Here is a 27993-nt window from a genome sequence, read left to right as displayed (position 1 = left end):
AATTTTTTCCTGTACGCCTATGAGACCGTTGTCACTGCTCGTGATGGACTGAGCACATGGGGGCGCTGCAACTTTCTGCTCTAGATCAAGGACACGCTTTGTCACTTTTTCTAAATCATTCTTTAACTCAACGTGCATTTGAAGCACCTTGTTCACAGATTCTTGAAGCACTGAATTACTAGCTTCAACACGCAAGATAGAGCCAGCCACAAGGTCTAGCTTTTCCTCTTGAGCCTTGGTCATGGGTCCAGGGTTTAGCTCGACATCACCATCCAGAACAAGCAGGCATAACAGATACGATGTACAAGCGCGAACACTTCTCAAAACATGGGGTGGCCACGACACCGCTAAAAGACAGACATCATTGTCACGATAGGAATAAGCTAATAAGGAATAAGAATGTAAAAGTTATTGCATACACCACCTTCATTAGGACGATACTAGAATATTCAGCCGTTGTTTGGAGTCCCCATCATGTGACGCTTAAGAGAAAGTTGGAAAGGATACCGAGATTGGCGGCGCCTTTTATATGTTCGACGTACCGAAGGAAAGAATCGGTCACGCTTATGTCACAGCGTTACAACTTGGATCTTCTTGAGGTACGTAGAAAGAAATATAGGCTGAAGGTGCTTTATCAAATAATGCAGGATCAACTTAAAATTGATAAGCGCAAATATCTACACGCTCCAGGCAAGAAAGTCGCGAACTAACAACCACGACTACGTCATAAAGCCGTACCGTACCAACACTGATACATACCGATGCTCTTTTTTCTCGGATGCAATAGAATTGTGGAACCAATTGTCAAACGCTATTGTTAGCCTGAAAGATGTGACCGACTTTGAAAATGGTGCTGAGGCGTATTTACGGGAGTTTTCAATTTAGTTTTGAAGTGCCAAGTGATATGTACGACTTGATGTTCATTGTACGTATTTTGATAAATGTCAGAAGTGTGCTGAACATCATTCAAGTGAACATCTTATTCACTGTGAATTGACAAGTGTTAAGCTACTTGCGAACATTGACATTGTACATATTTGATATATGTAATTGTATTGTCTTCTCTGTTATGACCCTCTATGAGGGTAGACAGTATAAATAAACAAATTAATTAATTAATATAAACCACATCAAAGCTCGATCTGAATTGTCTGGCCGATTCCTTTAAAAAAAAAGGTTCTCGCCTTTTTTTTATTATTTTAATTTATTGAATTGGACATGTAAAAGAACCATCACCACACTTTATCGATGTCAACGGAAGCGCCAAACTCTACTTTTGTGAAACGTTGGCAGGGCCTGGTTTTCGGACCCACGAAAACCGATTGTTTTTCCAAGGTCGAAATGCATATCGCGTCGTCGTCAAACGCGTTTCGCGCGCGTCCAGCCGCGATGCGTCGCATTTGCTCGCCCGAGGCCGCCGAGCGACTCGTGACGGCAGCGCTCTTCGCACACAAGTTTCGGCGGAATTCATTACTTCGCAGTAATTAGCTGCAGCCTGGAAGCGCTCTCCGGACGGCAGGTATGAAGTATCGAATTGGTATCGATCACTGTTTCAGCTAAAGTGTTAATTATTCCAATACATATAATTACTTGTAATTTAGTATACCGAGCATTCTGAAAATATGTACCGCTGTTGTAAAAGCAATCCAGAAAAATATGTTTAATTATATGATTTTCCGTATATCAAAATAATTTCAAACACCTTGCGGAGGCACAAAATAATAATTGATAAGTTTTCATCAAGGACACACTATGTGTACAGCCGCCAGCACGCTTAACACGAACGCTCCGCCGGACTGAGGCCGCGAAGTGTTGTGCTCGGTCATCTCTGCGGCCGGAGCGCAGCTCGATGTGGCTGCTCGCGCCGGCGGCGAGAGTGGGCGCCCGAAAACACGGTTCGCTTGTAAGCGAAATGGCGGGCTCACGCGCCTCTCGGCTTTGGCCCAGGGCTGGCGGGGATCGAGAGGAAAAGGAGAGCAAATGCAGGTTTGTAGCGTTTGTAAACGTAGGACAACACATGAATCTGCAAATCCGGTGGCACAGCTGTTCATGTTCTTGATGTCTTATATTCCCCGGAGTGCTCTCGCAGGTGCCATTCCCACTAATATTGTGACGCAACCGTTCCTCGTACAACGGTGATGTCATACACGCGTGTCTCTGTGTGTGCGTAGTGCTTAAAATTCGAGAAAGGCTGGCCGCCTGAAAAAGCAGGAACATCACACGGCCTGTGGGAATCGATGTTATGCGAAGCACAGCGCGGGGAGCCCACCAAGTTAACGGAGAGAAACTTGACTGATTCTATCAAGGGGTTTAGCGGTGAGCCGTCTTGCTGCCTGGCTCTTCAGCACGGGTGTGCCCCTATTCCAGGGCTCCACTGAGCCTGGCCACTTGGCACACGTGCTGCACCATTGCCCTTTGGGCGGTGAGCTCGCTGCTGGTGAGCAGGCCCTCCCATTGCTCCGCACTCGGGTTTTTATGTTTATGGAATGTGTAGTTATGCTTACATTCCCATGTTATGTGGTAAAGAGTTGGTATTTCTCCGCGCCATGGGCAGGAGTTTCTGTATTGTGTCGGGTACATTTTACTTAGTATGTGTAGATTATAGAAAGTTCCGGTTTGTAGCCTTCTCCAGTCGGCTGCTTCCTGTTGTGTAAGTAGTGTGTGTGGCGGAGGATATTTGATTCTCTGCCCTCTGTGGTAGTTTAATATTTCCGCACACGTCGGCTCCACCGTTGTAGGATTCTCGAGAGGCTCTATCTGTCCAGCTCGGTATGTGATCTCGCGAACTAGACTGTCTGCTCTCACGTTCCCTTCTATCCCGGTATGGGCCGGTATCCAGAAAAGTTTGTGTTTCACTTTATTTCCGAGGGTTCCTGCTCCGAGGAGGATTCGCAGGGCCGCTTTACAGACTCTCCCCTGCATGTAATGCCTGCATGCAGCTTTGGAGTCTGCTAATGTGGTTGGTGATCTGTTACTTCGGTAGCCTTCGGTCGCTGCAAGCGCTATTCTCCCTCCGCTGCCGTGCGATTCCTTATGGTTGCGCAGCTGATTGTCTCTCCCATGTAGTCTACTACAGCCGTAGCTACTCTGTGTGTTCTAGTGTGCTTGTCCCACGGGTATAGCCCCGAACGACCACGAGAGCACGAAGACGTAGGCGGCTAGATAGATAGATAGATAGATAGATAGATAGATAGATAGATAGATAGATAGATAGATAGATAGATAGATAGATAGATAGATAGATAGATAGATAGATAGATAGATATAGTCGGATACAACCTTAGAAAAAAGGGGGCGTTCACTCCTCCGAGGCGGTGGTACACGAGCATCCACCAATGGGCGCGCGCTCTGGACAAACGTCATGAGCCAGACGGCCGGTACCCCGCCGACGGAGAAGATGGCCGCCCCCGCTTCGAAGTGGGCGAGGTCGCGTCGGCTGTGTGCTTCAGGCCCTCGTCAGAGTGAATTCCCGAACTGTTCGTGATGGTCTGTAATGCCGGAAATATTACTGCGAGCTTGCGATGCGCCATTTGCACCGCGTGCATTTATTCTGAGCCGTGATCCGGGGAAGGAACATTGCAGCGAGCATCGCTGGCGCTCCGATACGCGTTGCCTGTAAACAGGATCCCGCGGCGACCGCTGCGAACACACATCCTGCGTGCTTGTTCCATGTTGTTTTATTTCGCTCCAGAGTGAAGTTACGGCGAGAAAGCTTTCCAAAGACGGCTGCCTACGGTTGCGGCGCGTGTGTTCGTATACTGTGTCGCTGCGTTTTTCGTCGGACGGGGTGAAATGATGGAGCAAAACCATTCTCAGGAGAAACCAGAAAAGTGCGTCCTGTGAAACTGTGAAAACACAAAACCAAAAAATACAAATTTTATGCTATTTAAAACCAAGAGTAGTTATTTAAAACGATGAACGAAGCATTTTTGCACCTTCCCGCCTCGACCGTATTCTCACCCCAGGTTTGTAATGGTTGCCATAAATGCATTGTTTTATATAAGTACTTTTTCAATAGCAACTGATTCATTTTAAGCTTTAGAAACGAGTAGTAGATACGCCGTGTACAAGTGAACAAGCGCAAAAGCGTTGCAGAGCTGCTCTTTCTACTTTTGTCACTTGCAATGAGGCTAAAGAGCAGACGACGGGCAGCGTTTATTTTTCTGCCGCTATCCGGCATGTGCTGTAGCACATGAGAGCTCTAATAAACCGGTCATCAAAATGCAAAAGTCTTTATTTATACGGAGAATTACGCGTTTCAGGAGCACGATGTTTCGAGCGGGACTATTTTAGTCGCGGAGGCAATGGGTGGTCGCGCTTCGGTCATCTGGGCGGGGCCTCCCCTTTTTTCTAAAGTTGTATCCCACTATAGATAGATAGATAGATAGATAGATAGATAGATAGATAGATAGATAGATAGATAGATAGATAGATAGATAGATACTGTCAAAGTGGCAAATGACCACCAATAAATTCAGCGCATTTATTAAACTCAATTCGCAAACCGCAACCAAACCTCCATGCCTTCCCTAAATGACATGTTTTCGCATTCCCACTCGTAAGCAGTCTTGAGTGTCGCTGCCGAACCTTTTTCCATAGGAACATACATCCATTTAATATAGTAACTGCCGTTTGCCTTTTAGAAAACTAGCGAGAAAAACCACATAGGAAACGCGCATTGCAAAGTGTCAAGCATGACACTCTGAATAAGATCGGGAAGCCGCTGTGTAAATCACCACGATGCGACGGGGGCGTCGAGTTACCTTATCTGCGCTTATAATCTATAAGATGCTACCTTTCGATACAATGCATCTATGGTCAGAGTCTTTCTAGTTACCTAAAAAGCCAGTTTCTTATCCGGCAAGATGTCACTTAGTGCTTTTCGCCAATAATTAGACATTAAAAGTTAAGTTTGAATCGCATCCACGCGTCTTTCTTGCTCAGGACACGTGCAGCTCTTACGCCCCGACCGTGGATCATCAGTGCATCGTGGACTAAACAGGAAGCCAGACACTATCCTGCGAGAGCACTCCGATGCGCGCTATCAGAGAATATAAGAAATGAAGAACATGGACAACTGTGCCACCGGATTTGCAGATTCATTTGTTGTCCTACCTTTACAAGCGCCACAAACCTGCATTTGCTCTCCTTTTCCTATTGATCGTTTCCTTAAGGCTTTGAGGCCAAACCCGAAAGGCGCGCGAGCCGCCGTATCGCTTTGAAGCCAACAGCAACGTGTTTTCTGGACGCGCGTCCGACCGCAGCCGCGAGCGAAACGTGGCGGAGACAAGCGCGCGCACTCTCGCCACCGGTCAGGCACGAGCAGCGAGCTGAGCTCCGGCTAGACGCCGCAGAGATAAGAGAGCGCTTCGCGGCCTCAGTCCGTGCTGACGGCTGTGCCTCCTTTGCGGCTTTTGCAAGAAATCCACGACTTTCCTTTTTTTCGCAATCTTTTTATCGTGCGCAGTGATTTCTAAAGTTCGTCTAAGCTTGAGCTCTAAATACTTGAGGTAGCGTCAAAAATAAGAAACGTTCGGGTGCGACATACTTCAGTTAATGATTTGGACGCAAATCTATCGACACTTGCACTACTATAATAACGTTGTCAACTAGTTTGGCGTCTTTCGCTGTTTTTTTTTTCTTTCATCTTACAATATCCCGATCGCTCGTGAGCCAACTACAGAAGCAGAACAATAATGTCGATGAAAACTTCTATGGCTCATGAAGCCAATCAAATTGAGGTAAAAAAAGAAAGATTTGACAGAACAAACTGATTTCGAAGGTTCACGTCTGAGACAGCTAGGACAAAGAATTGGGGAAGTAATCAAAGGGCACCACCTTGACTATGCAAACGTCCATCTAACGAAGCACGCTGTCCCTATAAAGAATATTAATATGTGGACGCAGTGACTGTAGAAACGCATCGCAGCGCCCAGCAAGTGACCTTGCGTGCGCAGTCTCATTACGAAAGGCTTCTTCGCTGATATAGGCAGAGCTCGACGCATTCCGAGATTTCTGCATGCTGAGCTACTTAGCATTTCGCTACCGCTTACGTTTTTTTTTTTTTTGCCTTTTGTTGTTCTAGGCTTGCAAGAGGCTTATTTGGATAACGAGTTAGCAGTTCGTATATAGCACGTATATTGTGTTGCAACAACTTGGGACTTAATAAGAAAAAAAAAAGTTGAATAGTATGCGGTCTCGTATTAACAAATCTGTGTGCTTTCGGCATGCCTCCAACCGCATTTACACAGGTGTCGTGTTCGATTAGGAAGAACAGACACGAGCTCACCACTCTGTGCGTCACGCGACGTACACACACACGCCGGAGCAGCGATGCTCGCAAGCGCGCATTTCGTGGATGCGAGACACGCGCTGCGCTCTAGTCTCGCCATCGCAGCTTGGCGACAAGAGCGGACACTCGGGCCGTGCCGAGCTTCGGCGCCAGGTGGCCTCGCTCGGCGGGCGGCACGACGCCACATGCGGGAAGCCCTTCCTGTCGAATCATCGCTGTTGGGTTCTTCTGCCAGCGTCGTCGCCGTTTCATAGTGAGGCCACAGCAAGTTCTTGTGCGCGTTGTTGGCGACTTATTCGCGTTTCGTTGTGTCACTGTTAGCCGCATGAACGAGTGACGGCGGCCTTGCAGCCATGTACAGCTGCTGCCCATTTGCTACGCTGACTTTCGTGTTCCTTCCTTTTATGCGCAGCAATGAGCGGTGATGCTAGCGATAACAGCGATGCGGCAGCGTCCGAGCGGCGAGGCACGTTCGATACAGTGACGAATTTAGAAAATAAAATGGTTCGTTACGAAATGCGGCCTATGAACGCATGCCGTTCGGGGGCACAGAGCTTTATGTTACGCACAGCGACTGCTGAAAAAGTATGGTGCTCTACATTTGCAAAACAAGTGTAGCTATTTCTAAAGCGGTACAGATGCAATATTTGCAGTATTGCAATAATGCGCTCAACCTCTGTAACAGGCTACGTGCGCTCGAGCGTTATTAGCTGTTCTGCATTGGGCTGAAGATACGCGTTTTCATGTTTTAATTGTGTATGGAGTCGTTACGGTAGAAAGTTCGTTGTTTCTTAGCATTTATAACAGTGCTTCCTTGACAAAAAAGAAAATACGCATTACATCAAGGAACGCAGCATCTACATTATAAAGCTTTGTAGGCGCCATTGTTGCTTATACGAAGGAACATAGCGTCTACATACAATAGCTTTGAAGCCTCCATTATTGCTTACCTTCTGTCTGTTATTCTACGTATTGCAGGAATCGCCACCATTTCCTCAAAATACACTGTGCAGCCAAAGGAGCTCATGAATACTCAAGGGCAAAATTCCAAGAAGACAGCAGGTGAAGACCCCCAAGAAAGAGTGCTTAATTGCAGCTGTTTAGTGACGGACACACTGGCTTACACATTCGAGATGAGGATGTTGGTGCGTGCTGAATTATTTTTGCAGCCATTTTATTTTGGCACACTACCGTTCACATAACTCTGCTGTCCTAATTCAAACTCCTTCGCAAAAGTACAAGAAAAGACGTCATATTTATTTTTTCCTTCTAAAACAATCCCATTTTGGGCAAATTAATTGCTGTCGTGTATGTGAATTTTCTTTCCATTATCTGGATAGTTGCAACACGTTTTCTATGTGTTTTGCTTGTGCAAAGTTATTGCCATCACGCCATCAATTTCCTACTATTCTCCATTATACCAGTGTCACACGACCACCTGCGATCGCGATCAAGTCCGGTCCGGATTGAAATTGTCGACTGCTATTGGTTCTATCGCGCAGCTTGCACAAAAGAACCAATCGCGACCGAGAAATTCAAATCGGATGGGACTAGATCACGTCTAAAAGTGCGCCGTGTGATATCCGTATTACTTGCATTTCGCTGTTTCTTCCCGTTTTCATGCATCTGCCTCTTACAATCTTGCTGCAATAAATTGTCTGCAATTTTCGTGTTCTTGACTGTGCAGCAAGTTAATTTATATTTAAGGAACACAGCACATTTATTTACGATACACCTTCTGTCGTGAGTTACTAAACGTACAATATCACAAGCGATAAAGTTCTACTGCCTCAACAGTTGGCATGATTGTTGCGCTAAGTTAAAGCTTGAAACAGCAAATATGAATTTAAATGAAAGTAACAAGAGTCAAACACCTTTGCGCCCTCGTCGTCACAACATATAAACAGCGGCACAAGCGCCTGCATGAAATCACTCGATTTAAGCAACGTTATAAGTAAAAAAGAAATAGAAACAAAAGTGAAATTAGGGCCTCCGAGATTCGGCGGCGGGCGCGACCATCTTGGAGCCTGGTGCATTTCGCCGATTCCGCTAGGTGCGCTGAGAGCCAATGTCGGCCGCAGGCGCCCTGCCTATGGGAGTGTCCACTCTTTACGTTTACTATCTTACTCTATGACGTCATGGCCGGCGATCACTGTCGATGCGAGCGTCGTTCGCGATCCTAACGATAAAAAAAAGAAGAGATAAGTAGAGCGTCATCTCATCGACACCGAACCCTTCTAGTTTAAGCGGCGTGTAAATATGGTCGACGTTATAACGCAAAACGGCTTGTATCAGGCATTGTAAGCAGGCGCCGCCAAACGGAATTGCGCGCTGACCCGATTTATTCGTTGTCTTGTGGCACTGCGGCGAGATGGTGCAAATGCTATTTTTTGCTTGCGTTGTCAGGCAAGCTTAGATAACGAACAAAAGACAAATATGCAAATTCAGCATGCATGCTGGAATCGAAGCTTTATTGGAGCGATTAAATAAATGCTATACGACTAATGGCGGTGCGTTAGCTGTTGGTAGCTGTGTTTATTTTCATCAGACGCCACGTACAATGTTTACGTCTATCGCCCACGACAGTCCCAGCTTTAATGCCACGAAATTTCTACACTCACGTACCACACCGCTCACGAGCCGAAACGCAAGCGCCAAAATCGGGCGGAGCAATGTCGCGCGGGCGACGACGCTTGTCGAGGGCGGACGCGCGGCGTTCTGCTCGACCGAGCCCAGCGCACGCCGAGTGGCGTCGGCTCCGTGCCCTGTGCGAGGAAGTGCGTGCTTGCAGCGATGTTCCAAATAATTTGCTTCCCAATGACCGCGGAAGAAATGCACTACAGGATACTGTTCTAGCAGCAGTGCGTTTTATGGCACATTTTGAGCCCGTACGTACACTGCTGCAGCAATGAGTGCAAAGTTTCTAGCAAAATGTTATGCTTTGAGCACTGGCTGTTCAATTAGAACATGCCCGTTCTAACCGTAAACAAGCTTTATAAACGACACTCGTTTGCCAAGAACCATCTCTTGCCGATGTGAGCGGTATCCAATGACAAAAGTGACGGCTGAAGCAGCCAGAACCTATTGCCCGCCCCTCGCGAAACAAAACTCGCAGTGATGGACGTGCCTTGGGCAAACATGGCCGCCGCGCGCCGTCCTACTTTTTGTGTGATTTCGCGTTTGCTTGTTGTACTCTTTGATCCGAGCAGCTTAGTGTGTCACGGCGTTCAGCCCTTCGTTCCTCCCTCTGTTTCACCCTCGTTCCGATCCTCGACGTCAGTTTGTGTAGGCTTCGTTATCGGAGCTGGCTATGCACGAACAGGGCGACCTCACTCACTCTATCCGACCGACGAACGACTTTCCGCTGCCAGCTTGTCGCGCCGACTGTCTCACCCAAACCTCGCGTGTCAGAAGCACGCGACAGGAGGAACCGCTGCTTGTCCATCTCCGAAGCGGCGCCTCGCAGGTGACGCCACGGCCATGAGCTACAGGCGCGCTTGAAAGGTGCTTATTCTCACCTGTGGACTTCTCGAATAATTTTTCTAACGCTCTGAAACGAATCTCGCCATTACAGCGTTTGTATGTACGCCGGTGTTAACCTTGAAACTGTGCGTAATATCGCCTCGCAGCTGAGATTTTCGTAGCAAGCAATGAGCGCCACCCCAACCAACAAGTTTGGTTTTCCTAAAACGCAGAGTTGGCGCGTGTTTTCTAGTCCCTTTCGTATGTCAGAGTGCCATTTAAATAAAATTCGCGTCTTTCGGTCAAATAACAAATCGTCTAATTAAGCAAATTCCTGATAAACGTAGCGACATAAAATTGCACTAGGATGTAAAAATGACCATGTTGGCAACATTGATTTGTCTGGTTTTCGTCACGAGGTTGTTGAGACCTCCAAAACATCCATATCTTGTTACAAGCGATGTTGCAACGGAACAATCTTTAACAAGGCCCCAAACTAACAACGTGCGGGCGATAAACGCCGCAGTGTAATGCACCTGACTAATTTTCACTGCACCTGCTCATATAAGTACGCCAGCAGTTCTTGCATTTATAGACCATCGAACTGCGGCTGTAAAGTGAACCCGCGACCTCGTGCTTGGGGCAGCGGAACGTCGTAGCAGTCGGGCACCACTGCGGATGGTCATTTCAATAGCCAAGAATTGCAAGCACCAGCAGAAAAGCTCATCCAAACTGCCAGTCACATATCACTAGAACAACCGTATAACTCGCACTGGTATGCCATCGATCTGGATATTATACGAGCTAAAATCAGGATTTCATTATGAGGCACGCCATAGTGGTGGACTCGGGATGCATTTCGACCACCTGGGGATCGCCAACGTGCCCCCAAGTGCGTTTTTCCATTTCGCCCCCATCGAGATGCGGCCGGGATTTCATCCGGCGACCTCGTGCTTAGCAGCGCTAAGCCACCACGGCGGTTCGATTAATTATAGCTGCCAGTTCCGTATATTGCGCACTCCCGTATAATGGAGGAGAGACTCCATGTAGGAAAAATTGTAGCATTGAAAACCTCGTGCCCTTGTCATAAGACATAATTCCGAACGGGAGACTAAAGGCAAATATTAAGTCAAGCTAAACTGATAGATTAGTGCTTGGGAATCTCTAAGGCATCAATAAAATCGCGGCCTTAGTAATCGAGAAACTGAGGTAAATGTCGGACATGATGAGAGACTCCCCTGGGACATTCAAGCACTTGCCCGATGACGAAAGCACTCCTCAGTTAAATTCTGTCGCTAGTACTCAACCACTCGTTGCGAAAAAAACAGCATTGTATTGTATTAGAAGACGAAATAAAATGCTACGTATCCAGTTCTATTTCATTTTTATAAAAAAGGAACTAATTGAAATTACCCTTGACAACGACGCGGTTGGTCGAAATGTTTCGTTTTCGCTCGACTCCGCGCCGCCCACGCTTTAGCGTTTCAGTACTTTCCTGATCGCGTAGCGCCGCGCTGGTTTTGCTGGCTCGCGAAATCTGCACGAACTACTAGTGGCAGAGGATTCAACTTCCATGCGATGTCGCGGGATGCCCGAGCGGTCTACGCCACTTGACCACAAAGCAGCCGCAGAGGCGAAGCTCTGTCTTGGCTCGGTGCCGCCGTCTGTCGGGCGCCGTTGTAGTCACCGACGGCAGGAAAGGGTGGTGATGGCGTATGCAACGTCACCACTGGGTGGCGGTAGATTTGAATTTCGAAAAAGGTATTCGGACCTGTCAGATGCAATTTTCTCGTAAACTAAGTGCTTTCTTAGCCCGAAACAAGCGTTGCGAGGTTTCTGGAATGGTATTTAAACAGTCTAAGTCGACTTATTATTTGCCTTTCATGCTCCTTTAATGTTCCAAGCGCATCATTTTATGCGGCTTCGTATTAGTACCCATACACCTTGACAAAAAAAGAACAAATTAAATTACGTGATATGCGGCTGTATTAATGCGCCGTAATCTACATCTTGTTCCCCCTCAGTAAACCCACTCGCATATTTAACATGTAGTCAAGAGTTCGACGAAAGTTCGTCTGGTCAGGTAACATGATGATGAAGAAATTACGGCCACTGACCAAGTCAAGGTGAAAGAACACACAGAGACGTTTTGGGACCCGTACGGGTTCCTTGATCACACTAAAAGCGGGCAAGAGCCGCAAGTCGTTTTTATGCCAAAATGTGACGTAGGGAACGGGTGTAGTTAGCAGGAAGATTTCCATCAGTCGTGTTGATACTGTTGTCAGTAGTTTGAATAAATAAAGATTCTAACAAGAGTCGCGTCATCGAATTCTTTTCCTTAGCTATTATAGCAGCGTTTTCCCAATCGATGCGGTGACTGCGATTATCGGCGTGTTCGGCAAGGGCGTTCGATACTTTTTTCTTGTTGGAGACGTCCCTTTGGTGCTCTTTTAATCTTCTCGTTAATTTGCCGGTTTCACCGATGTAGCTGCAGCTGCAGTCTGCGCATGGTACCTTGTATATGACACCGGGATAATTCTTGCTTTCAAGCCGATCCCTTACGTTAACAAGCTGATTTCTCAGCTTGTTGGATGGCATGTGGGCTATTCCGAGATCGTATCTTGAGAATACGCGGCTAAGAGCTTCGCTGACGCCAGGAACATATGGGAGGCCAGCGCGTTTCACGAACGACTTGCCTTGAGACGGCTTTGGGTGGAGGACCCGGGCTTCCATTTTGTCAATAAACTTCTTGGGGTACCCGTTCCTGGATAATTCGTGACGAATTTTCTTTAGTTCGTTCTGCATTTCGTGGTCACTTGAGCAGATGCGTGTGGCCCGCGTCACGAGAGATGAGACAACCGATTGCTTACGGCAAGCCGGGTGGCACGGATTGAAGCGCTGGCCGGCATGAGTCGCCTTCCTGTGCGCGGCGAATGAGAGCCTCGTTCCGCTTCGCCGCACGATGACGTCAAGGCGGTTGTCGCACTCGCATTCTGTGGTAAATTGTATGGGTGCGTCTGCTGAGTTGAGAAGTCGTAGGAGGCGTGAAGCGTCCGGCTTTTGCACAATGCAAAAACAGTCGTCTACGTAGCGGACAACAACCTTCGGCGCGGGAGCGAAGTCAGTGAGGACCTTCTGTTCAATGACTTCCATGCGCAGACTGCAGCTACATCGGTGAAACCGGCAAATTCACGAGAAGATTAAAAGAGTACCAAAGGGACGTCTCCAACAAGAAAAAAGTATCGAACGCCCTTGCCGAACACGCCGACAATCGCAGTCACCACATCGATTGGGAAAACGCTGCTATAAAAGCTAAGGAAAAGAATTCGATGACGCGACTCTTGTTAGAATCTTTATTTATTCAAACTACTGACAACAGTATCAACAGGACTGATGGAAATCTTCCTGCTAACTACACCCGTTCCCTACGTCACATTATGGCATAAAAACGACTTGCGGCTCTTGCCCGCTTTTAGTGTGATCAAGGAACCCGTACGGGTCCCGAAACGTCTCTGTGTGTTCTTTCACCTTGACTTGGTCAGTGGCCGTAATTTCTTCGTCATATTTAACACTCGTTCGACCCAAACTGGAATACGCATGCTCAGTGTGGGACCCACACCAATCTAACCTGGCAACAGCACTGGAATCCATACAGAATCGTGCAGCAAGGTTCATTCATTCTGACTACTCTTACCACACTAGCGTTACTAAACTTAAGTCATCTCTGAACATTCCAACCTTCGAGCACCGCAGCAAAACAGCAAGACTATGTCTGTTTTACAAATTTTATCACTCTCTGCTTTATCAGACCGACATCACGCCTGCGCATCGCACTTCATCCCGTCATAAACGAGAAGAAAGGGGGCTAACCGAGGGTCCCGATTTTTATTTAGTCATATCACAAGAAGCCAACAAACATTGACACCAAGGACAACATAGGGGAAATTACTTGTGATTAATAAATCAAAATAAAGAAACTATGAATTAATGGAAATTAAAGTGGATGAAAAAACAACTTGCCGCAGGTGGGAACCGAACCCACAACCTTCGCATTTCGCGAAGGTTGTGTGTTCTTTCATCCACTTTAATTTCCATTAATTCATAGTTTCTTTATTTTGATTTATTAATCACTAGTGATTTCCCCTATGTTGTCCTTGGTGTCAGTGTTTGTTGGCTTCTTATGATATGACTAATAAAAATCGGGACCCTCGGTTAGCCCCCTTTCTTCTCGTTTATTACATAACGAGGGTCTCGAATCAGGCTACATTGATGCCTTCAGGTAGCATATGTGGGTTTATTGGCCAGTTACCTTCACCCAAAAAAGATCACGTTCTCGTGACGCCTGCGGCAAAAAGGACGTTCCACGTCCACCGCCAAGGTCTGTCTGTGGTGGCACTGGCTAACACTCCCAGGGTTCTACTAGGACACATAAATACCCAAGAAAGTGGATGGGAAAACAGTGCCGCGGTAGCTCAATTGGTAGAGCATCGCACGCGAAATGCGAAGGTTGTGGGTTCGGTTCCCACCTGCGGCAAGTTGTTTTTTCATCCACTTTAATTTCCATTAATTTATAGTTTCTTTATTTTGATCTATTAATCGCAAGTAATCTCCCCTATGTTGTCCTTGGTGTCAGTGTTTGTTGGCTTCTTATGATATCATCCCGTCATAGCCCTTCAAAAGCCGAAGCAAGACTCGCGACCTGGCACCCAGTAGCAGAGCGTCAAACAGCCCCTGGTCCCGTCCTCCTTGAGCCAAGACCACGGCCGCAGTTTGCGCGCCCACTGTTTCGCCCTTTGCCGCAGTAGAGGACAGGCCAATCACTAAACGAAATTCTAGATGGCGGCTGAAGCCGCTGCCGAGCGATAGGCGCCGCGATTGCGAAACGCGTGGATAAGCGCCTTTCGGGACGCGGACGCGTGGCAGGGACATTCGTCTGCGCTCTTTCGAGAACTCCCTATTCAAGCTTAACGAAATATTCGTGTTTGGTTATTTATTACTTTTCAAATGTGTAAACACCACTTAGTCCAGTTTAAAGGGAATGACGCAAGAATGACTCCGGTAAGGGAAAACTGCGATTGCTGAGCTGCGGCGCCAGTTCGTGGGCAGGTGACACTTCTGCTCAAGAATTTTCTGATAATGAATACCTCAGTTTAGGCCAGTTTATACGCGTCTCGATTGAGGAAAAACAATTCATCATCTGGCCATTTGCGTCTTGGTTCCATCCCTTTGAAACAATATGTGCGGTGCTGCAGTATAACACATCCCTCCTTGGACTCTGTAGACGTGCATTTGGCGGCGTGCTGTTCCTTTTTCTTTCTTTTTTTTCAATATTGCAGTTCTCATGTCACACTACGCAGCTGAAAGCCGTTGTCCTTCATTTGCAAACTCCTCGATTGACCGGATGTGCATTCGCGAACGGCATTAGATGCATTTAATTATGTCCGTAAATTAGCCACGTCAACAATCGTCAATAAGCCTCTTTTACCAAGGAAACTCCGCGCGAAGTGTATATTCGCTGTATATAAAAATGGCATACGATATTTGATTCGACATCGGGTGGTAGTTTTTCTCCAATATTATACTATTCGATTCCGGATTTTCACTATTCGAAAACCCTTGGAGGCTAGGCGGTTATAGGACCGTATATAGCAAAGCTGCAGCTACACTTGAGTTTACGCGCACTAATCGCACTCAGGGGAAATGGACGCTGCGTCTTGATTCGAAAGCTAACCAAGCGCGTACATAGAAAACATACACGTTCATGAGTAAATTTGCACGTGCTTCTGTAAAAACCAAAGAACCACCTCAGATGCACCCTCTAAAATTTATTACACGTGTGTAGTCGACCCTAAACTATGACGTCGAACCGACCAAAATATCATTTCTCTCGTGGCCTCCGTGTAGCAAAAGCTTGCGGCTGTGCTCGGCTGTATGATGATCTATGACGTAAGCATGTACGTCAGCACGTCCTTCGGGGCCTTGCGCTATCGAATCCTGGCCGCCGCATTTCGGGGTCAAATGCAACAACTCCGATGTGCATTGGGCACACGCCCAGCTGGTCAAAATTAATCCGGAGTCCCTTGCACGCCTCGTAATCGTCGTTTTGGCACCTTCTGGCACCACAGAATTTAAAAGAAGACATGTTCCTTCAAGTCGCGAATCGCATGCCGTGGCTGCCGAACTAAGAAAAATCAAAGCTTCCGTCTTTAACCTTACAAGATATTAACTCTATCCTTCATCGCAGCGATATTACTTACAGATAACGTGGCTTGCAGGTCACAAACTTGGATATTTGTCACACAAAGTATTGGCACAGATGTTCCCCCTGAGGCATGTTCCGACACGCGTCACACTTCCTATCGCCCGAGTACGACACTTTTGAACGAATGTCCACACGTAACCGTCTACACACATTAGGCGCGTCCGTTGCTTAACAACGAAGCTAGCGAGGAACTTGCTGCTGAATTCACTTCTCCATTTAATGTCGGGGAAAGCAGGTAATTACTGAGCGACTGGCGCGTTCCCCAATCACCGCACTGAACGCACTCGAGATACACTCCGTTGTTTCGATGAATGCAGCAAGGTGGCCATACCGCGGGGCCGGACTTTCCGACGACAAGACAGCGAGCATTTCAGCTACCGCCTTAGATAAATACTCCGGCTTCAGTACTGCGTGCCGGCCCCCACCCTCAGTCATTACAGAGGGGACTGATATTTATCATCCGACGCGCCAAATGGCCGATCACGGTGACAAGTGGGACGCAGACGGTGCCGACGGCAAACGTCGAGACCACACGTACGCTTGCCGACGCGCGCAAGCTCACGTCCACGCGCCTCGCGAGGAATGGAGGTATGCATCCACAAAGCCCGCGCTCACTGGGCTCGGGAGCGCTACTCTGGGCATTCCGCCATTTTCTTCGATGCGTAACGTAGACGCGACGCGAATAAGATGGCGCTGATGACCCCATTTTGCTTTGGCAAAGTGACTCAAAAACTTGATGTTTTACCTACGAAACTGAAATGAAGGCACTGAACCTAAGGCAAAGCAAAACAGTTTTCCTTCGCAGTGAAAGTAGAGCAGCTAGCTCAAAGCGCATGATTATTCCGTCGAAAACACTTCTCGCTACCGTCGTCTGCTGGGTACAAGCCGTCGTCTGCTCCATTAGCTAGGATGCATGTCCCTGGGAAATGGAATGAGTCATCGTATGTTGGCGACAACGCGCTTCTTTTTCTACCTTGAGACAACATACGCGGACTACCGTGGTGATGAGCGCACGTTCTAGGCCACGTTATCACTATCTCGCGAAATGCAAGTGACTCAGCCCGACTCGGCCGGCTGGGAAACAGCCAAATATAACAATAGCGTTGCGCGCGCCAGAGGCATCCGCTAGCGCGACGCAAGCGCCGGCGCTGCCACCTCTCGTTTACTTCGCTGGTTACTTGCGCCGCGCTAGGGAACTTCAAGGCGCCGCCTTGCGTACACTCCTTGTTATAAATGAAAAAGACGCCGTTGTCATATCTTCTGATTGTGCGAAAGTGCATGAATCTTGATACAAACGCAGCAGTGAAAAGTGGACAACGTTGCAGAAAGTTTTGCTATGTTCAAACAATATTATTTTGTATAAACTCGTTCTATTAAAGAAATCTTGGCCCATAACACAAATGGCAATAGCACCCGAGAGCGGTGCAAATACTACGAGCCCGCCTTATGAACAAAATATTTTCATGGCGCGAAACGACGGGGAAAATGTGGCAATACGCATTCCTCTCGGCCGCCATTGCATATGGCTGCTCATTAGCGTAATTCGCGCGGCTCGTCGCACCGCAAATTATGGCGGAAAATCTTGAAGGAGCAGCGCAATATGACGAACAAAGAAGGCAGGAACACACAGGACAGCGCTGAACACGAACTTATGTACACAACCCATAGCCACGTGCTCTCCCATCATCATCATCATCATCATCATCGTCATAATCATCATTATCATCATCAGCCTGGTTACGCCCACTGCAGGGCAAAGGCCTCTCCAATACTTCTCCAGCTACCCCAGTCATGTACTAATTCTGGCCATGTTGTCCCTGCAAACTTCTTTATCTCATCCGCCCACTAAACTTTCTGCCGCCCCCTGCTACGCTTCCCTTCCCTTGGAATCCAGTCCGTAACCCTTAATGACCATCGGTTATCTTCCCTCCTCATTACATATCCTACCCATTCCCCCATTTCTTTTGATTTCAACTAAGATGTCATTAACTCGCCTTTGTTCCCTCACCCAATCTGCTCTTTTCTTATCCCTTAACATTACACCTATCATTCTTCTTTCCATAGCTCGTTGCGTCGTCCTCAATTTAAGTAGAACCCTTTTCGTAAGCCTCCAGGTTTCTGCCCGTACGTGAATATTGGTAAGACACAGCTAGTTATACACTTTTCTCTTGAGGGATAATGGCAACCTGCTGTTCATGATCTGAGAATGCCTGCCAAACGCACCCCGGCCCATTCTTATTCTTCTGATTATTTCAGTCTCTTGATCCGGATCCGCGGTCACTACTTGTACTAAGTAGATGTATTCCCTTAACACTTCCAGTGCCTCGCTACCTATCGTAAACTGCTGTTCTCTTCCGAGACTGTTAAACATTACTTTAGTTTTATGCAGAGTAATTTTTAGACCCACCCTTCTGCTTTGCCTCTCCAGGTCATTGAGCATGTATTGCAGTTGGTCCCCTGAGTGACAAAGCAATGCAATATCATCAGCGAATCCCAAGTTACTAAGCTATTCTCCATTAACTCTTATGCCCAATTATTCCCAATCCAGGTCTCTGAATACCTGCTGTAAACACACTGTGAATAGCATTGGAGAGATTGTATCTCCCTGCCTGACGCCTTTATTTATTGGGATTTTGTTGCTTTCTTTATGGAGGACTACGGTGGCTGTGGAGCCGCTGTAATATCTTTCAGTAATCTTACATACGCCTCGTCTACACCCTGATTCCGTAATGCCTCCATGACTGCTGAGGTTTCGATTGAATCAACGCTTTCTCGTAATCAATGAAAGCTACATATAAGGGTTGGCTATATTCCGCACACTTCTCTATCCCCTGATCGATAGTGTGAATATGGTCAAGAGTTCAGTAGCCTTTACGGAAGCCTGCCTGGTCCTTTGGTTGACGGATGTCTAAGGTGTTCCTGATCCTATTTGCAATTACCTTAGTAAATAATTTGTAGGCAACGGACGGTAAGCTGATGGGTCTATAATGTTTCAAGTCCTTGGCGTCCCCTTTCATATGAATTAGGATTATGTTAGCGTTCTTCCAATATTCTGCTAAGCTCTAAGTCATGAGGCACTGCGTATACACGGCGGCCAGTTTTTCTAGAACAATCTGCGCACCATCCTTCAACAAATCTGCTGTTACCTGATCCTCCCCAGCTGCCTTCCCCCTTTGCATAGCCCCAAGGCTTTCTTTACTTCTTCCGGCGTTACTTGTGGGATTTCGAATTCCTCTAGACTATTCTCTCTTCCATTATCGTCGTGGGTGCCACTGGTACTGTATAAATCTCTATAGAACTCCTCAGCCACTTGAACGCTCTCATCCATATTAGTAATGATCTTACCGGCTTTGTCTCTTTAGAGGGAGCTTTAGCTCGGGTGCTCCGATCTAAATACATGTAAAAGGGGAATTCGTTTTTCTCGGCAACCACTGCACCAAATTTGACAAAGTTTGTTGCATCTAGAAGAACAACTTAAAGTCTAGTGACTGCTGGTTTCGAATTTTTGAGTTAGGTCGTAAATGTTTTATTAAAAATTGTCAAAATCGAAAACTTTAAAAAAAACGAAACTTTCAAGTTTACAACTCTGTAACTCAACAACGAAAAATGACAATACAATTCTGTGAATTGCATCTACTAGTACATATAAAGCGGACGAAATTGATGTTACACATGAATATGAAAAATTTAATAACTTGTATATACAGCTTTTGCAGAACACTTGTAAACAACATAAGAAATTCACTTAATATGTAAAACGACATACCAAATTTGTCCGCTCTGAATGATCTAAGGGATGCCGTTTACAGAACTGCGATATCTGTTCTGCATGCAGAGCTATGAATTTGTAAACTTCGTGCTTCTATTTTTTTTTTCAAACTGTCGAATATTTAAAAATCTTTTTAACAAAACTCAAGCCATAAATCATAATTCCGCTTCCAACAGTCACTAGAATTTAACTTTGTGTCTCAAGTGCAACAATTTTCATTAAATTCGGTCCAGGGGTCATCTCAGAAAAACGTTTTTGCGTTTTACATGTATTTGAATAGGCCTCGTCAGAGTTGGGCCCGAGCTAAAGCTTCCTCTTAACGCATACATCTGATTCTTGCCTATTTCGTGTTTCTTCTTCACTGCTTTTAGGCTTCCTCCGTTCCTGAGAGCATGGTAAATTCTATCCATATTATACTTCCTTATGTCAGCTGTCCTACGCTTGTTGATTAACTTGGAAAGTTCTGCCAGTTCTATTCTAGCTGTAGGGTTAGAGGCTTTCATACATTGACGTTTCTTGATCAGATCTTTCGTCTCCTGCGATAGCTTACTGGTATCCTGTCTAACGGAGTTACCACCGACTTCTATTGCACATTCCTTAATGATGGCCATGAGATTGTCCTTCATTGCTTCAACACTAAGGTCCTCTTCCTGAGTTAATGCCGAATACCTGTTCTGTAGCTTGACCCGGAATTCCTCTATCTTTCCTCTTACCGCTAACTCATTGATCGGCTTCTTGTGTACCAGTTTCTTCCGTTCGCTCCCCGAGTCTGGGCTAATTCGAGTTCTTAACATCCTGTGTTCACTGCAGCGCACCATGCCGAGCACGTCCACATGCTGTATGATGCCAGGGTTAGCGCAGAGTATGAGGTCTATTTCATTTCTAGTCTCGCCATTCGGGCTCCCCCAAGTCCACTTTCGACTATCCCGCTTGCAGAAGAAGGTATTCATTATCCGCATATTATTTTGTTCTGCAAATTTTACTAATAACTTTCCCCTGCTATTCCTAGAGCCTATGCCATATTCCCCCACTGTATTGTCTCCAGCCTGCTTCTTGCCTACCCTGGCACTGAAGTCGCCCATCAATATAGTGTATTTTGTTTTGACTTTACCCATCGCCGTTTCCACGTCTTCATAGAAGCTTTCGACTTCCTGGTCATCATGACTGGATGTAGGGGCGTAGACCTGTACGACCTTCAATTTGTACGTTATATTAAGTTTCACAATAAGACATGCCACCCTCTCGCTAATGCTATAGAAAACCTGTATGTTACCACCTATATCCTTATTAATCAGGAATCCGACTCCTAGTTCTTTCCGCTAAGCCCCGGTAGCACAGGACGTGCCCGCTTTTCAGCACTGCATATGCTTCTTTCGCCCTCCTAACTTCACTGAGCCCCCTATTATATCCAAATTACTGCCCTCTAATTCCTCCAATAGCATTGCTAGACTCGCCTCACTAGATAACGTTCTAGCCTTAAACGTTGCCAGGTTCAGATTCCAATGGCCGCCTGTCCGGAACCAGGGATTCTTAGCACCCATTCTCTCCCATCGATGGCGTCATTATCAGCGCGCAGGAAAAAAACGCAAAACCCTGTAATCTAATGCTATATTATGAGGCGGCTTAAAAATTCAAATTCACTGTCATACAAATTTAACGATGGCATGATTACACAACGCGGCCCTTGTTTTCCTGATATAGTAGGCCTCAATAGTCTCCCTCGTGGCCTCTTCAAGATGTTCAACTAGCACCAACTCGCCCAAATGTCGATCCTTTCTTGGCGGAAAATCTCTGCAATGGCGGCCCAGCGCAACCTCACGCAACGTCGAATTGACGTTTACGAAACGGCCCTTCCTGTGACGCTCCCCACGGCATATTCCTTCAGCCAATCAGCAAGCTGACATGGCGCATATCTTGGATCGCCACCACATATTCGCGAAATCACAGATGCATTGCACTGGCTTCCGTATGCTACCGCTTACTTTCTGCTTAAAGCGCTAACGTCGCAATATAGCTGCCAAGGACCCCCCAAAAAAGGATTAGTAGATAAAATTTGCAGCCCTACGCCACATTTCATCTTGATTAAAACGCAAAATTGCATTTTGCGTTTCCCTGCACAAATTTCAAGGCACGTGAGCTCTCGACAGCCAATCAGAGAGTAAACATGGCGGATAATGGCAGCCGTGCAGCCGCCATGCGTGTCGAGAATAGCGCCTGGGTAGAGGCGTTATTCTGGACATTCAGCCATTTTCTTCGATGCGTGACGTAGACGTGACGCGAATAAAATGCCGCTGGTGGCCCCATTTTGCTTTCGTAACGTGACGCCAACTTGACGTTTTGCCTAAGAAACTGAAATTAAGCCACTGAACGTAAGGTTCTCGGCAAAGCCAAATAGTTTTCCTTCGGCAGCTTGACCGTTCGACCGCGTGCCGAACAGAACCGCGGTCGAACGCGGCGTTGCAGTTGCGTTCGAGGGTCACCGTGCCTGGATTAGCCGGAGCCACGTACTAAGATGGATTGCGTTTGTAGTTTGCTTTCCTTTTGAACCTTCTGTGCGTGTTTCACTGTGTCATGAGATAACGAAATGCAGAGCTCATATTCCAAAGAAATAGGGATCATGTACAGTAATGGGATGAGGTACAGGAATAAATGAACTGTGTGGCACAATTAGGGGTTAAATAAAAAGTGGTAAACCGTTGGTTTCTTCCTTTCACAAGGCGATATATTAAATGCTAACAAAATTTTCCCTATGCCCTATTACCGACAGCAATTTCATATTTAGGGAGAATGTAGGCCACACTATTCGTTACATGCAGCACATTTTTTTGTAAGTTAACTGTGTGTTTTGAAAACATTTAAGACTAACCGTTTTATTCCCTGTTTTTATGCATCATACACCTGAGATGTGGTTGGTTTTCCAGGCCTCTGGGTGAACAAAGCAAAACACGTTATTTATATTTGCTTGAATTAGGAAACATGTTATCGGTTGTTTATGTCTTCGAGGTCGCGCAGGTTTCCATTGTCACATGCCTCCAATGCCAATGACGGTTCAACTGAGAGCGGGAGCGTTCCCTTTGATGACCGGCCTTCATCTGTTGCATATTAGGCCGTTCTCTTTCGTGTAGGCTGCTCGAGTTTGGGCTGTTCGTAGAGATACACCGGAAAATACGGCAAAAGATTGTGGGTACCGCATCAGACCGAAGCGCAATCTTTCCACGCTGTGGAGATACTTCTTGGCCTTCAATGATATGCACATAATACCTCAGTATGCACTTTGCATCAAAGTGCAGCTCACAAATGGAGTCAGTAGCTTCCAAAGGACCGATCGGTGGGTTCAAGATTGAGCTCCTGAACGCGTCGCCTTTCTTCACCTTTAGGGACTCCGAAGAGTCGCGCTGTGTGTGTCCCTTTGTGTCTTCTTTTGTCCCGTCTTTTAATCGCGCTACCGTATTCCCCTTGAAGATGCATTACCAACAAGCCCACATTGCAACCCTCGTGTTCCGAAAGGCGAGTTTGGCCTGACCTTTCAATCTACTGTATACAGTTTTGCAACCCACTACACACGTAGTTCTTTCACCGAGGTGTGCTCATCCTCTCATTCTTCGAGCACTCTGCCAAGTCGCCGTGTTACGAGACAAACTATAGACATATGCGAGGGCCGTCTGCGCGCGTAAACATGGTGCAGACGGTATCGTTTGACGGAAGCGAGGAACCTCAATTCATTCTTTTTTTCGCACATACTAGAAACAAAAAATTGGTGAAAAAAAAAAAACCAAGCACGACGGTGTGTCGAGCAGACGACGGCGCGTCGAGCAGACGGCAGCTCGTCGCCGCCGTAACCACCGTCGGTAGGCGCGGTTCCGCGGGGCCGCCGAGGCACCGGATTGGCCGAAACGTCAGAAGAATAAGGCTTTAAAGGGACACTAAAGGTTAATATTAAGTCAACGTGCACTGTTGAAATACCATCCCAGGAACTTCGAAACGCTTGTTTCGTGCGAAGATGAGACTTACTTTTAAGAGAAAATGCGGTCCGCGTACCTCTAGCGCAGTTCAAATCACCCGCCCTCCGATCGAGGAGTATTGACGTCATGGTCTCATAGTGACGTTGCGCCGTCGGTGAGTAAAACGGCGAGCCCGCAGACGGCGCTACGGCTTTTCTGCACAAAACGCAAACGCGCGGCCAGAAACACAGCCAAGACAAAGCCGACAGCAGCGCTAAAGCGGAACTGTGGTGGCTAGCGGAAGGGAAAGCGCACCACGATAAGCTGGTTCTTTATTTTATGACGCCAACTTCGACGCTCGTTGCAATGGATGACCCTGACAACGACTCATTAGCTCGCGATGTTGGGCTCAAGTTCAGCGATTTAAGCACTGATGAACGGGACCTGCTGTTGAGGGCTCGCGCTGCCGGCGTCGTTGCGTACTACTACGACGACGACCTGCTTTGAAAGGCACTTCACGCGACTTCAGTAGGTCGGCGTTGAACTCGTAATCCTCTGGACGAAAGTGCAGCGAGCACACTACATGATTTTTCGGCTCTTTGCCAGCGCACTGTGGCAGAGGTAGGGCTCTTAACCACTTCGAACGGAGAGGTTCACTCGTTGGCACACAGTGATAAGTAACGTTGGATTCGCCGCTGCAACTGCCCTTGGCCAAGTTCCGCGGACCGTTCGCGCATCCCACGACATCACATGGACGTGGAATTCCCGCTGCTTGTTCCAAATGCAAGTTTCGCGAGCCAGCAGGACCGCCGCAGCACGACGCGATAAAGAAAGAATTGAAACTCCAAAGCGCGCGCCGCGCGAAGTTGAGCGCGCAGAGTCGAGCGAAAACGAAACCTTTCGACCACCCATACTACTCAAGGGTAACGTCAAAATGTTATTTTTTTCTTAGAATCGAATAGAAGTAGACAAGTAGCATTTTCTTCAGTCTTATAATCTAATGAGATGATCTTTTTAATACGAGTAGTTGAGTACTATTGACATAAAATATGATGAGGAGTGCTTTCATCATCGGGCTAGTACCGGTATGTCGCTGGGGGGTCTCAAATCGTGCCGTGCATTTACCTCAATTTCTGGGTTACTAAAGCTCTGTTCGCGATTATATTGAAGCCTTAGACGTTCTAGAGCATTACTTTATCACTTTAACTTGACTTTCTGGTAACCTTTAGTGTCCCTTTAAGAAGAAGGCGATTGCAGCGCCGCCGCAAATTTCAACGTTTTTTGCTTCACTCTCGCCGTGGCCTCCGTTGGACCCACTCCCCCATTCTAGTACACTCTACATGCGTGTCGAGAATAGCGCCCTAGGGTGGCTAGACCCTACCCTGGGTTTACTCACAGACGCCTTGGCAGACGCCGCTTCGTACTTTGTTATTGACAGTTTTTCAAAGTGCTTCAATATCTATAAACGTAATTATTACATTTTTATAGCTATTAGCTCAGCACAGAAAGGAAAGAAGAAACACTTTCTTGCATGATATAAATCTGCTTCACTGAGAGTTGAATCTTCCGCGCCGTAGCCACGCGAACCGACGCGAGCCAACCCAAGCGCGCGATACAGCTGTTCCCCGAGATCAGGCCGCGTCCGAGCCATGCCGCACCGTCTGTGCACGCGTGGGCACGCGAGCTTGCGCGCAAGCGCACGTGTGTTTGGGCTTGAAAGAATGGCGATTGAAATGGATCGTCACAAAACACGCCTGTCGCCTAACATTACAGCCCTTCTTCAAGTTTAAGAGGACGTGCCCTTTTATAAATTTTCTGTCGTTTTATTCATGCTTTACGATATATACCCGAGTTTTATTTAACAACAAGAAAAATAAAAACTTAAAGATAAGGTCGAGCTACGTTCATGCATGCAAGACGCGTCAGACATGCAATCGTGCACATGCTCTCGTTTCCTCCAGCGGATATCCGCCGATTGTCTCTCAGGACTTATAGCGCACCCCCACTGATGATGACAGCAAGGTGTTGCAATTAACCGTCCTTAAGACAAGTCGAAATACGAGAGAGCGACATACGAGGAAAAAAAATGGTGTACGAGCTTTCTCTTAACAAATGTTACTCTTCCACGCAGCCATTTTCATTCATGCTTTCATGGTACTCGCCGTGCGATAGCCATACAACGGCGTCGTTGAACAATTCGACAGCGCTGCAACACGAATATTGCCAAGGCATCACGCAACGTTCTCTTATCCGAGCCAATTGACCTTATCAGTCATGAGTGGGTCACCGTATCTCGATGTCTGCGCGATAAAACGTGCCGGTAATATTTGGTAACGCTTGGGAACGTATACAAAATACACTGCGGATCATCTCTTTGCGTGGGTCGACCTGCGCTTCACATGTGTCCTCCATGCCGGTTTAAGCCCACGTGAGTCGACTGTGCCACAAGTACAAGGCGGCAATTATGAAATATTATCACTAATTGAGTCAGAGAAGCCTGCCGCATGCGCACAGGTGATAAGGATTTCCATATCAAACGTGCATGCACAAATGTGTGAAAATGCAGGGCAAAAGAAAACACCACAGCGGAAGATTAAAAGGCGACAAGAAAGTGCACGCCGCGAAAGAGTAGTTGCCGTTAGTCTTGACAAATGTAGGCGAATATGTACGTAGGCAGCAGGAAGTACGCGTGCATGCCCAAGTCTCGCGTTTTCAGAAATGTCACTTACCACTGCTTTTATTTGCTTTTTACACACGCACACATTATATCTATATACATATATATAAGCGAGCAAAAGCATGAATAGTGTTGCAGCACTTTGGTGACTGTGTTACCAAATGGAGCAGCAACCACATTCATGCTCGTAATGCAAACCACAAGCGCGCATTTGAAGTCACTGCGCCGCAGGCCACAGCTGGAGTGTAGAAATCGCACTGCCTTCATGGCGTGCCGTTATGTTTCCAGCGCACACATTAGCTAAAGAAGATCTTCACTTTGTCCTAGTTGGTATTCACTGCATATCATATTGACCGCAAATAAAGACGGGGACAGAGGGAGAACACATAAACCGCCCATGCTGTCTATGTGTTCTCTGCCTCTGTCCCCGTCTTTATTTGCGGTCAATATGATATACACATTAGCTAGCTGCGCGCGTAAATTAACGCTGTAGTTGACAAGTTCATATGTTTTAATTTTATACACGATTAATCTTTAAGTTGCACCAAACGGTCGACATCGCTGTCAACGGCTTAATTAATGTAGGTTATTTAATTGGCGTCATCTCATGCGGATTAGGTAGTCACTTTTTTTAGGCGGAATATACGCGGCTCCCTGAGCACTGCATACCGTTACGTGTCGTTGAACGCAAAACGCATATTGCAATTCATGTTTTGCTCAAACTGGGCCGGAAAAACCTTCGGTCGTAAGCAACCCGTAGCGAAAGGGCGCACTCAGAGGAGAAATGGGGACTGACCAAGGTGCAGAGTAAGGTTGACCTGGTTCGGGTACTGGATGCCCTCAAGCATGGTCTCGCTCTGCCACCACGTCGTGTTGTCGTTGTTGTTGAAGTCGGTCAGGTAGTCGGCCGGGTGCGCCAAGTGCGGCTTGGAGGCGTCGCAGACCTCGCAGGTCTTGGTGGCGCCCTGCACGTCCGTCTGCGGGCAGTACTTGGTAGGACCGCGCAGGCCACACGTGTTGGTAGCCTCGACGCGCACGTTGAACGCCGCGTTGACGAATTCGGGGATGCAGCGTTGGGCGCGGTTGTAATGGTCGTAGCAGGAGCCCCGGGGTGAGGGTTGCCCGTGGTAGTACTGGTGCTGTGAGCTGACGACGGCCGCCAGGATGGCGAGCAGCAGAAGGCGAGCGAAGAGCGCCTTGCCGGCGGGAGGGGGCGACGAGCGGGCCATCCGTCTGCCGTTGCTGCTGCGGCCGCAATGGCTCCCGTCTGCGGCTCCACAAGGGAGCCCGCGTAAAGCAAGCCGGGAAGGGAGAGCCCACAGCTCTTGCGAGGGCGTGGCGGTTGTGAGGACTGCGGTTCCAGGAACGCGATTAGATGCTCCCCTCCCCCGCTCGGCGTCGAGAGCCGCCCGCTTCCGCCGCTTCGTGTTCAGCGGCGGTCTCCGGGCGGTCGGTCGCGCGAGTTAAGTGCAGCCAATGGTTGAGGCCACAGATTGCTAGCAGACACGCCGCAGTGCGCGTCAGTTTTGGTACGAACTATCACATCCTTCAGACGAGCAGTCAAACATCGGAGATGGAAGGTTTCAAAGC

The 27993-nt window shown here is 47.4% G+C and overlaps 1 protein-coding gene across 2 annotated transcripts in view; it reads right to left on the bottom strand.

Moving 5' to 3' along the window:
* The window catches only part of LanB2 (laminin subunit gamma-1), a 255938-nt gene extending 228200 nt beyond the window's left edge, over positions 1-27738 (bottom strand). The window contains exon 1 of one of the 2 annotated variants that reach the window (XM_075678403.1): positions 27200-27738. In XM_075678403.1, coding sequence (XP_075534518.1) covers positions 27200-27632 — 433 coding nt within the window. In that variant the 5' untranslated portion in view covers positions 27633-27738. The remainder of the gene's footprint in view (positions 1-27199) is intronic. The other variant, XM_075678402.1, reaches the window with a different exon arrangement.
* Positions 27739-27993: the final 255 nt, after the last annotated feature.

This window comes from Dermacentor variabilis, unplaced genomic scaffold (genome assembly GCF_050947875.1).
Source record: "Dermacentor variabilis isolate Ectoservices unplaced genomic scaffold, ASM5094787v1 scaffold_19, whole genome shotgun sequence".
Lineage (NCBI taxonomy): Eukaryota > Metazoa > Arthropoda > Arachnida > Ixodida > Ixodidae > Dermacentor > Dermacentor variabilis.
The sequence above is the reverse complement of the archived record's forward strand: the minus strand, read 5'-3'. Positions and strand labels throughout refer to the sequence as shown.